Below are 12,203 nucleotides of genomic sequence, written 5' to 3'. Positions count from 1 at the left end.
CTTGTTAGATTTCAATTAAGAGAAATAGTCAGAGGTATCATTACTATAACCAGTAGAGGATTGCAGTAGAATGAGATTTGAGGCATGTATATCTAATGCTATCACAGTTTTGGAAACAGCAACTGACAGCACTAGTGAGCAAGTTAATAGAGGTGATATTCACCAAGCTGGGCTGTGGTAGAATAAGTCAAGGACATTTGCACGTCTGTGAAACTTGCTGAAGCACTGTGGCTGTGTAGTAGGCTAGCTTCGTGGGGAACTTCTTCCTCTTCTCCTGAGAGAAAAACTGATCTCAAAGGCTGTGATTATTCATCTTTATGTGATTACAACATGTGTAATGAGACAAGAAATTCTAAGTTGATGAATAGAATTTTTGACAGGTTTGAAAACATGCTAGATTTTGTTCTGTAAGATACAAAATGGGCTGCAAAGTCAAACATAAGAAGTGCACATCTGTTATGTGCTGCACCACCTATGAACATAAAATTGAGAGTAGTTACTGTGAATTTTAGGCAAAACTGATTGCTCCTCACCCACTTTAAGAAATGGGTGACACAAAGTGAAACACCTGAAGCTTGGGAATAACAGGTTCAGTGCCACAGTTTGCTTCCTTCTGGCCTCTTAAACTGTTTGAAAGATGTTTGGCTGTTGGAGAAAAATGTAAAATGGATAGAGGGCATGCTGGTTGAAATGCAGCAATGAGGAGACTTAATGCAAAATCCAGAGAGCATGGTTTCTAAAGAGAAGCAGTATGGGCTTGGTGGTGTAAAAACAGAGATTAAAAACAAATGAATGTAAGTCTATGAAAAGTTGTTATGGAAAGCAGGGTCAAACCAGATTTGGGTTCACTGTAGTTATCTAAGAGATATGAAGACATGGATAAATGCTAGTGAAGTTGTCTTAGAAATCAAACCCATTTAAAATAACTCTGTTAAAGATCCTGTGACAAAGGTGCCTTTTAGAGTGCTTGTAAAGACCTACCTGTCTCATAGGACTAGAACGTCACCAGATTTAGTGGTCTTATGATGCACTAGGCTGTTAAAATCATATGAAACCTGAGGCATAATAACATATTTCATGTCAATAAAAATGACTCAAGGTTGAAGACAGTGAAATGAGAACTAGAATCACAAATCAAAATGTGCGTGCGTTGACAGCTGTGCATTCAGTCCTTTCTTGCTGTCAAAGTTCTAAGTTCTTGCTATTTTTGCTATTCTTTAATAGTTTGCCTTTTAAAACCCTTTGCTGGTGAGGGGTCTGGGAGGTGACATGCCTCAAAGTGCTGAACAGCTAATACACTTTTCAGTCAGGTGCTTTGCAAAGCTGGAAATAGTAGATTGAGATGTTTCTTGCTTTAAACAAAAGATGACTGGATTGTACCAGGTTTAGTGGCATTAAGACACTGTAAAATGAAGTTACCAGTCTGTGATTCACAGGAATACGGTGAGCATCTTATTTGTCAGGTCACTCTTTCTCAGAACTTCTGAAGTTTTGGTTATTGGTTTTATAGGGTGTTAGCTTGTCTATCTGAGTTGCCTGCTTACTTAATGTGTCTACTGCCCTTTGAATGTAAGTATATAATTAATTCATCTTGCTTATCTCCAAGGGATAAGTGTTCAGAAATGTACAGTGTCAAAGATGAACAATTTACAGTCCATCTCCTGATAATCAAAGTAAAGCACTGGTTTGTACAAAAGATCAGGGCCAAAAAGCCCTTGATACTTCAGCCATTCCTGAAGCCAAGTCAAGACACAATATCAACAGCTATGAACTATAGTCAAGGGTTTCTTTGATCATTCTAGTAATACTTAACATTCTTAGTCACTGGTATTCCTTTTGTGTTTTGACTTCATCAAGTTTCTCACTGTAAAATAACCCCCAATGTATTTATGGTCTCTTTGTAAATGAACTCAAGTACCTAAAGCAACCTCATTGCCTTAAATACATATTCAAAAGTATATTTAATGCAATGAGGATAATTTCATTAATTCAGATAAATCCTGTGGTTTTCACCCACTTTTATTGTTCAGGATTGAAAGCAAATAGATTTCATCTTGAATTGCTCCGAAGGTTTCACACTGATATCATTGACCCATTTGCCTATTGTCAGTAAGGAAAAGAAAGCTTCAGTGCTAATAATTTTTACACAGTGCTATAGTCAGCATTAGAATTTCTATTTCAAAGTTAGCCTTGGCATGGTTGTTGTACACCATCCCAGGATCACTTACTGGAATGGACAGTGTCTGTGTAGGTGGACAGCACAACAGAGCTCTGCACAAGCTGATTTACTCTGTTTCTCAGCTCGTGATGCAAAGCAGACATCAACTTTATAAAGGCTTAATGGTTTAAGATCATTAAACAACCTGGCATTCAGAATAATTTAATTAGTTTGTATCAACCCCCTGTGTTCTGAACTGATTTGTTTGTGCATGCTTAATGCTTTTCCCCTGTTACTATGAAGTGTAAGCAATAAAATACATGAGACTGGGAACCTATTTTAGTTTTTCCTCTCCTGTCACTAGGTTTTCAGTGCTGAAGGGTTACCAGGCTGCACCTTATTTACAGAATCACTTGGGTAATAGGGACTTTGATGGTGTTCAGCTGTTCCCTTAGAGACAGGAAAGAAGACGCTCACTGGTAGAGTGCTTTTGAAAATCTGTGCTATGTATATAGTTGGATTTATCTCCATGGGCTCTGATTCCTGAAGCAGTGTATGACAGATCTTCTATGGTACCTCCTGTGTCAGCTTTCTTATGCTGTGTCTGCATGCTGGCTTTGGTTGGGGTAGAGTTAATTTTCTTCGTAGTAGCTATAGGGAGCTGTGTTTTGGGTTTGTGCTGGAAACAGTGCTGATAGCACAGGGATAGCACAGATAGTTATTTCTGAGCAGTGCTTGCACAGTCAAGTGTACACAAAAGGGTACTGGTGGGCTTTTGGAATGGCTGCTTTCAGTACAGAGATTAACCAGCTGTCTAGCTTGCCTGGTCTCTCAGAAGATCTGTCTGTGGTGGGGTTGCTGTGGGTGGAAGACCAGCAGGTGCCACTTACTACTGTGGTAATGCACTGGTGACAGTGTCTTGCCAGTTGATACTCCTTTTTCCTATCCATAAGTTGATCACAACTGGAGAGTCGAGGAGTGGTCAGTAAGCCCCATTCACCCAGTCCAAAAAATATCTAACGGAGAGTAGAGGCTAACAGTGGACTACTGAAGGCTGAATAAAGTCACAGTGCCGTTCAGTGCTGCTGTACTAGATGTGCTAGAACTCCAACAGAAGCTGGAGTCAAAGGCTGCCAAATGGTATGCAACAACTGAGATTGTCAGTGAGTTTTTCATGATCCCTTTGGCAGCAGAGTGCAGGATGCAGTTTGCTTTCATATAGAGGACCATGCAGTACACTTGGAATCGACTGCTCCAGGGGTGGAAACACAGCCCTCCCATCTGCCATGGATTGATCCAGACTGCACTGGAACAGGATGAAATTCCAGAACACCTGCAGTATAATGATGACATAAGGAAGTGTTTGAAAAGATGAGAAGAATAATCCAGGTTCTTAATGAAACTGGTTTTGCCATAAAACAAAGTAAGGACAAAGGACCTGCACAAGATGTCCAGGTTTTGGGAATAAAATAGCAAGATGGATGTCATCAGGTTCCCACAGATGTAATCAACAGCGTAACAACAACATCACCAACTAATAAAAAAGAAGCAAAATCTTTTTTAGGTGTTGTGTTTTTTTGTGTTTTGAGAATGCATATTGCAGGTAATTGTCTGATCATAAACCCTCTCTATCAAGTGACCTGAAAGAACAGTGACTTTGACTGGGGGCTTTAGAACAAATTAAATGCAAGGTGGTGCATGCAGTAGCACTTGGCCAGCTTGGGCAGGACAATGTGTGAAAAATGTGCTTTATGTCTCAGCTCCACCTGGAGCCTCTCTTTGCAACCCATCCCAGAAAGCGCTGCCTGGGGTTAAACCATGACAGTCTGAAATAGAAGTAGTCTTAAATATACTGCTTTTGTTGCTGCTTTTTTTAGGTATGTTGTTGTGCCAGTGTACAGTGTCAGCCCCCTGATTCTTTTCTTTTTTGTTTTGCTTGCATATACTGAGCCTTTCCTAGGGTAATGTGTTTTTGGGAGGAGAAAACAGACTTCAGACAGTCTTCCCAAAACGTTCTAATAGTGGGAATGGCAGCTACTGGGTAGTTGCTCTTAGTAGGTGGTTATACTTGCAGTGACAACATAGCCTGAGGAATGTGAGTTTAATAAGGGTTTCAGGAATTAGGTGTTTTATATTGCAGCATCCACAGTGCACGCAATATCACTTTATTTCTTGATATTTTGCTTTTGAGATGCAGTTTAAGATCTTGAGATGATGAGACTGTGACTACTGACAATGAACACAGAGCAGCCATGCTTTATCATTTTATGAGAAGGGGAGAGTGCTTAAGAGCAGCTGAGCCTTTGTCAGCATCAAGCATACTAAATTTATCTCTTAACTGTTTTGACATTCAGTGTATTTTAGAAAAAGGAGTTTTCAAAACAGTGTATGTGGCTTCTATACAAGAGAACTAAGAGAAAAAAAATATATAAAAAGGATCCTGGTTTATATATCTTCTGTTGGTTTTGTCTTCTCTGCCAGAAAAGGAAAGAGAGAGCAGAAAATAAAAAGCAATACTGAAACTTACCCAGACCACATCTCTCTTTATTTCTCTTTATTCTTTTTTTTCTTTTTTTTTCCCCCTAGATTTCTTATAGAATGCAACTTTAAATTGTATTTTTGCAGGATGCTAATTTTGTTACATAGCTCTGAGATTTTTGTCTTACCATGCTAAATAACATGAAAGTGTTAACAAGTTTGTCTCATAATGTTTGTTTCTGAAAGACTGTGCGCAATTAGATCTTAATACTTTTTGGAAGATATGATGTGTTACTGGCTCACACACCTTAAGATATGTGTTTGCAAGAACTAGTGAAAAGCTTCCTGTATAAACTTTATGTTTACAATCCAGAGCTTTTCATGGTCTGTAGCTGGTAATAATCAAATGGGGCATCTTGACTGATATTTTCTGCACTTGCTAGCATTATATCAAACCTTCCCTGAGGGCAACATTTGCTTTTCAGCCAAACCTACTTTTGATTATTTTTTTTTTTTTCTGGAAAAAGCGTGCAATAGAATATTGGATGGATACAATGAATTTTCTTGTGAATTTGTATCTTATTAGAATGCAAGATAATCAGAACAAACTTTCTGTTTCTAATTTCAGACAATGCATGTAGTCTGTTGTTGTCCCACTCTGTAACAAAAGCTCCTGGTTTTGGTCGTATTAGAGATAATTGTTTACCAACTTTTAAGTTAGAATGAGTGTTAAATAATCTGCCTCCCATTTTCAGTTAGGGGTTACTTATTATTTGGGTCTTTAATGAAAATCACACAGTAGGCACATTGCTTACCTTCCCAGCTTTTTCCTATTTGTTATTTAATGTCAGTCATAGCAGTCTGTGCTGCATGCCCTGTGATATGGACAGCTGATACTATTTATGTAAGGAATTAATGAAATATAAGTTACCTGAGAAAGACTTGTTTTCATATGTCACAAAAAAATCTCTAAAAGGGTAACCTATCTGCCAAGCAGTATCTTATCAAGTGCTAATTAAAGAGCGCACATAGAGCTATGAATACATTCTATGGATCAGATGGGATTTGGGCTGAAGGAAAGTATAGGATTAGTTAGAATTACAAAATTGTATGCTGTATATTTTTGAAGAACAGCCCCTTGTTTACATGAGTAAATGCGCTTTATGCCAAAAATTTGCCTGTGTAACTTTGAGTCATTAAGTCATAGGATCATAGAATCATAGAATAGTTAGGGTTGGAAAGGACCTGAAGATCATCTAGTTCCAACCCCCCTGCCATGGGCAGGGACACCTCACTCTAAACCATGTCACCCAAGGCCTCGTCCAACCTGGCCTTGAACACTGCCAGGGATGGAGCATTCACAGCCTGCCTGGGCAACCTGTTCCAGTGCCTCACCACCCTAACAGGAAAGAATTTCCTCCTTATATCCAACCTAAACTTCCCCTGTTTAAGTTTGAACCCATTACCCCTTGTCCTATCACTACAGTCCCTAATGAAGAGTCCCTCCCCAGCATCCCTATAGGCCCCCTTCAGATACTGGAAGGCTGCTATGAGGTCTCCACGCAGCCTTCTCTTCTCCAGGCTGAACAGCCCCAACTTTCTCAGCCGATCTTCATACGGGAGGTGCTCCAGTCCCCTGATCATCCTCGTGGCCCTCCTCTGGACTTGTTCCAACAGTTCCATGTCCTTTTTATGTTGAGGACACCAGAACTGCACACAATACTCCAGGTGAGGTCTCACGAGAGCAGAATAAGGGGCAGGATCACCTCCTTTGACCTGCTGGTCACGCTCCTTTTGATGCAGCCCAGGATACGGTTGGCTTTCTGGGCTGCAAGCGCACACTGCTGGCTCATGTTCATTTTCTCATCAACCAACACCCCCAAGTCCTTCTCCGCAGGGCTGCTCTGAATCTCTTCTCTGCCCAGCCTGTAGCTGTGCCTGGGATTGCTCTGACCCAGGTGTAGGACCTTGCACTTGGCATGGTTAAACTTCATGAGGTTGGCATCAGCCCACCTCACAAGCGTGTCAAGGTCCCTCTGGATGGCATTCCTTCCCTCCAGCGTATCAACCGAACCACACAGCTTGGTGTCATCGGCAAACTTGCTGAGGGTGCACTCAATCCCACTGTCCATGTCAGCGACGAAGATGTTGAACAAGACCGGTCCCAACACCGATCCCTGAGGGACACCACTCGTTACTGGTCTCCAGCCGGACATTGAGCCATTGACCACAACTCTTTGTGTGCGGCCATCCAGCCAGTTCTTTATCCACCAATGGTCCATTCATCAAATTGATGTCTCTCCAATTTAGAGACAAGGATGTCGTGTGGGACAGTGTCGAACACTTTGCACAAGTCCAGGTAGATGACATCAACTGCTCTACCCCTGTCCATCAGTTCTGTAGCCCCATCATAGAAGGCCACCAAATTGGTCAGGCAGGATTTCCCCTTAGTGAAGCCATGCTGGCTGTCACCAAGCACCTTGTTGTTTTTCATGTGCCTTAGCATGCCTTCCAGGAGAATCTGCTCCAAGATTTTGCCAGGCACAGAGGTGAGACTGACTGGTCTGTAATTCCCCGGGTCATCCATTTTCCCCTTCTTGAAAATGGGGGTTATATTTCCCTTTTTCCAGTCGTCGGGAACTTCACCTGACTGCCATGATTTTTCAAATATGATGGCCAGCGGCTTAGCAACTTCATTCGCCAGCTCCTTCAGGACCCACAGATGGATTTCATCAGGACCCATGGACTTGTGCACGTTCAGATTTTTAAGATGGTCTCGAACCAGTTCCTCTCCTACAGTGGGCCCAAGGTCTTCATTCTCACAGTCCCTGCGTCTGCCTTCCAAGGCTTGGGTGGTGCGGTCAGAGCCTTTGCCAGTGAAGACTGAGGCAAAGAAGTCATTCAGAACCTCAGCCTTCTCCAAATCCTGTGTAGCTAGTTCACCTGAGAGCTTCCTGAGGGGGCCTACGTTCTCCCTAATCTGTTTTTTATTTGCTATGTACCTGTAGAATCCCTTCCTGTTATCCTTAATATTCCTAGCCAAGTTTAATTCTAACTGGGCCTTAGCTTTCCTAACCTGGTCCCTAGCTTCCTGGACAACATCCCTGTATTCTTCCCAGGCCGCCCGTCCTTGCTTCCACCTTTTATAAGCCTCTTTTTTCCCTCCAGGTTTCCTCAGGAGCTCCTTATCCATCCAAGGAGTCTCCTGTCCCTCCTGCTGCACTTCCTTCTAGTTGGGATGCAACACTCCTGAGCTTGTAGCAGGTGGTCCTTGAATATCAACCAAGAGTTTTGGGCCTCCCTGCCCTCTAGGGCTGTATCCCATGGAACCTTACTAAGCAGGTTCCTGAAGAGGCCAAAGTCTGCTCTTTTGAAGTCCAGGGCAGTGAGCTTGCTGCGCGCTCTTCTCACTGTCCTAAAGGTCTCAAATTCAACCATCTTGTGGTCGCTGCATCCAAGGCTGCCCTGGAGTGCCACATTCCCAACGAGCCCTTCCCTGTTGGTGAGCACAAGGTCAAGCATGGCACCTCTCTTTGTTGGTTCCTCTGTTACTTGCAGAAGGAAGTTGTCTTCCACACAATTGAGGAACCTCCTGGATTGCTTGTGGCGGGCGGTACCGTCATTCCAACAGATGTCAGGGTGGTTGAAGTCACCCATTAGAATGAGGGCCTGTGAGCGTGAGGCTGTTCCTATCTGCCTGTAGAGTGCTTCATCTGCAGATTCCTCTTGATCAGGTGGTCTATAACAGATCCCCACAGTAATGTCTCCCATCGCTGTTTTCCCTTTAACCCTGACCCACAAACTCTCCGCTAACTGCTCACCCTCCTCCAGACAGAGCTCTATACTCTCCAGCCTACCAGTCATACCATCTCTTTTCTTAGAGTGGTTTCACTATAGTGCAGGCTGCTGTCAGAAGGAGCCCTTGGGGATAAATGAGCAGAAAGAACCCTGTGATATTCTGAAAGGTAAAATGGCAACTGCTCATGTATATGTAGGTTAAATGAGGTGTTTCCCTGGGCCTTATAAGTTAGCTATTAATCCAGTTTGCTTTGACATCTTTGGCATTCAGTCTTTTTGTAGATTAACGTGTTGTAGATGACACATCAGCAATGGGACAAAAATATCAGATAAATGAATAAAAGGTTATATTTGAAATTCTCTGAACAACAGCAGCTCTGCTTATTAATCAAGTATATTTTAAGAAAAGAATAAAATAATAATCAATAGCTTTTGAGTAATGTAGAAAACTCTTCTCCCATGCTCTGTAACATGCAGTAAGTGTTTGGTGGTCTAATCGGAATACATTTCCAACCTGGGATATATTGAAGGCAGTTCTTGTATGTTGCACAGTGAGTTGGGCATAATAAAGGCCCTTAAGTAATGACTTCTGTTCCCTGAAGTACAGCTAGACATGAATAAAAGTGTCAAATGTCTTTCACATGAAGTAATTGAGCCACAAATAAGGCTTATTTTTACTTCTGTTGTTCCAGTGTTACCTGATGGATAGTCTCATTTCTTAAGATCCGCTTGGGGTACACAAAATGTAACGGCCTTACAGCTCTTCACGCTGGGCTGTCAGTGATAGATACAGTTCTCTGAAAAACTTACAGCTGCCAGAGCTATAATAATAATGTGTTCTTCCATCTTCTGCTTCTCCTCAGTGGCTGAGAAGACCAAAGAGCAAGTGTCTAATGTTGGGGGAGCTGTGGTAACAGGAGTGACGGCGGTGGCCCAGAAGACAGTGGAAGGAGCAGGGAACATTGCTGCAGCCACTGGCTTGGTAAAGAAGGATCAGTTGGCCAAACAGGTTAGTTTATTTACAGTCTTTGCCAGGTGAAGAAGTGGAAGATAATTCATCTTCCTGAACTGAAGGGCAGATGGAGTGTTTTCTTTTGTATCTGTCAGTCGTATGACTGCAGGATGATTTGTGTAATGCTAGACAAGTGAGCAACAAAGAAAACACCTGCTGTTTATTGCTTGTATTTTGAGTGACTTGCAGGATTTGAGAACTTGAGCATGATTAAGCATGGACCTTTACTATCCTGAAAAGTCTTTATTGAATCTGGATCATGTTTTATAGTGTAATCTAGTGGTGATTCTGGACTTAGTCTCTGGCTGGGGGCAGCAGCTGTAGGATTGCTGTACAGTTGAATGGGAAGATAATTATTTTCCCCAGTAATTGAAAAGCAAGCCACTACAGCTGAAAGGTCAAACAGAAAATCTCAGGTTTAACAGCAGTTTATATCCTCTGTAGATGAAGAGCAGAAGGGTTTGTGTACCAATCCAGTCAGTAGTTAGACACATTGCATCTAAAGTCAAGATCCAGCTTCAGAGTCACTATCTTCCATTAATACAGTTACATGAAGCTCAAATATGCCTCCAAACTATTCTGAACTCTTCAGATGAAATTTGCTCTAGTTCATACTATAAAACATTCTGTGGATATTTTTATTCCAGCACCAAGGTGAATATTAAGTATTTGCACAATAAAGAGTGTTACTACATTTTTTGGTTGCTTATACGCTGCAGTTATGTTCTTGCGCTTACCCTAGGTGAAAAGTGACCCTACGTAGCCGGTGGGAATGATGCTTTCCAAAATGTGTATAGTGCTGTTTGAGACAAAAATGGCCCAGAAGAGACAAATAACCTCCTCTTGTACAGTTTTCTGAATGATCATTTAAGTGTTAAAGAAAAAAAATAGGATTATGAAGAGTACTAGTACTTGCACAAAAATATGGGTGTCATATGGATTTAGCATGAAGAAGTTCTATCATGTCTCTTATTTCCAGTTAATGTCTGGAGGAGTTGTTAAAATTGAATCCTTAAGAACTCTTCTTTATCTCTTATTGAAGTGCATTTCTGTCTGTCTGACAAATCCTATCTGTGCTTTAGTTTGGGGGGAAAACATTTTATGACATATGACTGCGGTGGATTGGTCTTGAAAACATCTCACAAGCAGTTTTATTCTATTTCAAAGCAGTTTTTCAGTTTTCCTGCAGTCTTTTTAGTATCTTTTTTGTTCAGTTGTTAAGTAAAATGTTGCTTTTGATGAGGCCATGGTCCTTTATAAAAAGCAACATTGAAGATCTACAGAATCGAGTATCTAATGAACTTCCAGGGGATACATGAGTATGGTGGCAAGCATGGTCACAGCAGTCTATACCCGTAGTTTCTGCTAAAGCTTCTCCATAGTTCGATGCTAAGAATATTCTTTTCTGTTCATAGCTCTTCAAACAGTGTCATAAGGATCATCAGTGCTGTAACAGGCAATTAGCTGCTTTGGTATGGACCATACCTAGTCTTTTTTAATGTTAATATATACATATAGATCCTTATAAAGTATGAAGTAAATCTCTGACTTACACTTAATTCTCTTCTGTATATTGTGTAGCTTCAATATGAGTCATGATAGCTGTAACAGAATAAAATCACATCTGTGAATTTAAAGAACATCCATAATGTACATGCATACTATTCCAGAGCCTTATAAATAGAATAATTATTTTGAAATGGTGCTTTGTTCTTTGGATATGCAAAGCCATTCATTTGATTCTTGATACTGGTATTTTTAGACTGATACTCTGTCATCTATGCAGTCTGGCTGTCTAGTTGACTGTATCTATAGCTTCTAGCAGACTGCTCTGAATCTCTGTCCCTCACTGGTTTTGCAGATGAGTAGCCATTTCAGAAATTTAACATCAAAATTGGATGATGTAAAGGTACTCTAGAACCAAGTATTTTTGTCTTCCTGTGCAGTTCAGAGGCATAGGAGACAGATTTTTGTTCTTTTTTATTTTTTGCTTGGATTTTTTCATAAAACTGACAGCTGTGTGAGGACCAGGTGTGATCATTCCGAATACCAGTGGGACAACAGGTATTCTGCCTGGTAAGAAATGGGGTGAGTCTCTCTTAAATAAGGGAAGGTGTCAGTGGGACATACTGGCAATGTATCAATGTAACTCTGTATATTTTATTGCTGTAAGGTTATGTCTCTTAAGGCTGTGATATCTCTAGCCTACCCTAAGCTGGGAATAAGAGACTGTGACTAGCAAATTCATTCCTTGTACTTCTGCCTGGCTAGCCAGTGCCTTTGACAGGTTATTCTTCCTATGAACAACTATTTGGAGTTGTTATAAAGCAAATGGCTGTGTATCCCATATGCACAAGGAGCACTTACCTTGATTACACAGTGTAAGCAAGTCATGGGATTTGACAGGGTATTGCAAATGAAGCATATTCAGTGACAGTGGAGAGAAGCACGATTAGAGGCTACCTACCCATGGAAGGCTGAAAAGCATTAGCTGTTATTTTAGTTGACTTCTAAACTTGTGGCAAATTAGTTCTTCCAATTGATACAGACTTCTTATTTGAACATAATCAAGTCCAAATCCTGCAACTGACCAGAGTGAACAGTGACTTCCTAAGGCACCTTCCAACCTGAATTATTCTGTGAACTGCTGTAAACTAAACCTCCATGCAACTGGAGGAGTTTTCTTACTTGCCGTTAATTACAGGATCAGGAACTGTGGAATAGCTATAGAATCAGAATACCTCAACTTGGAAGTGA

General features: G+C 41.2%; 1 protein-coding gene across 1 annotated transcript in view; it reads left to right on the top strand.

Annotated features, from left to right (window-relative positions):
• Positions 1–12,203, top strand: part of SNCA (synuclein alpha) — a 70,927-nt gene that overhangs the window by 10,808 nt on the left and 47,916 nt on the right. Inside the window, exon 4 of the mRNA XM_061374852.1 lies at positions 9,298–9,443. Coding sequence (XP_061230836.1) covers positions 9,298–9,443 — 146 coding nt within the window. The remainder of the gene's footprint in view (positions 1–9,297; positions 9,444–12,203) is intronic.

This window comes from Neopsephotus bourkii, unplaced genomic scaffold (assembly GCF_033783945.1).
Source record: "Neopsephotus bourkii isolate Nb327-2 ecotype Australia unplaced genomic scaffold, CSIRO-AGI_Nbou_v1 NB_168, whole genome shotgun sequence".
NCBI classification, from domain to species: domain Eukaryota; kingdom Metazoa; phylum Chordata; class Aves; order Psittaciformes; family Psittacidae; genus Neopsephotus; species Neopsephotus bourkii.
The sequence above is the reverse complement of the archived record's forward strand: the minus strand, read 5'-3'. Positions and strand labels throughout refer to the sequence as shown.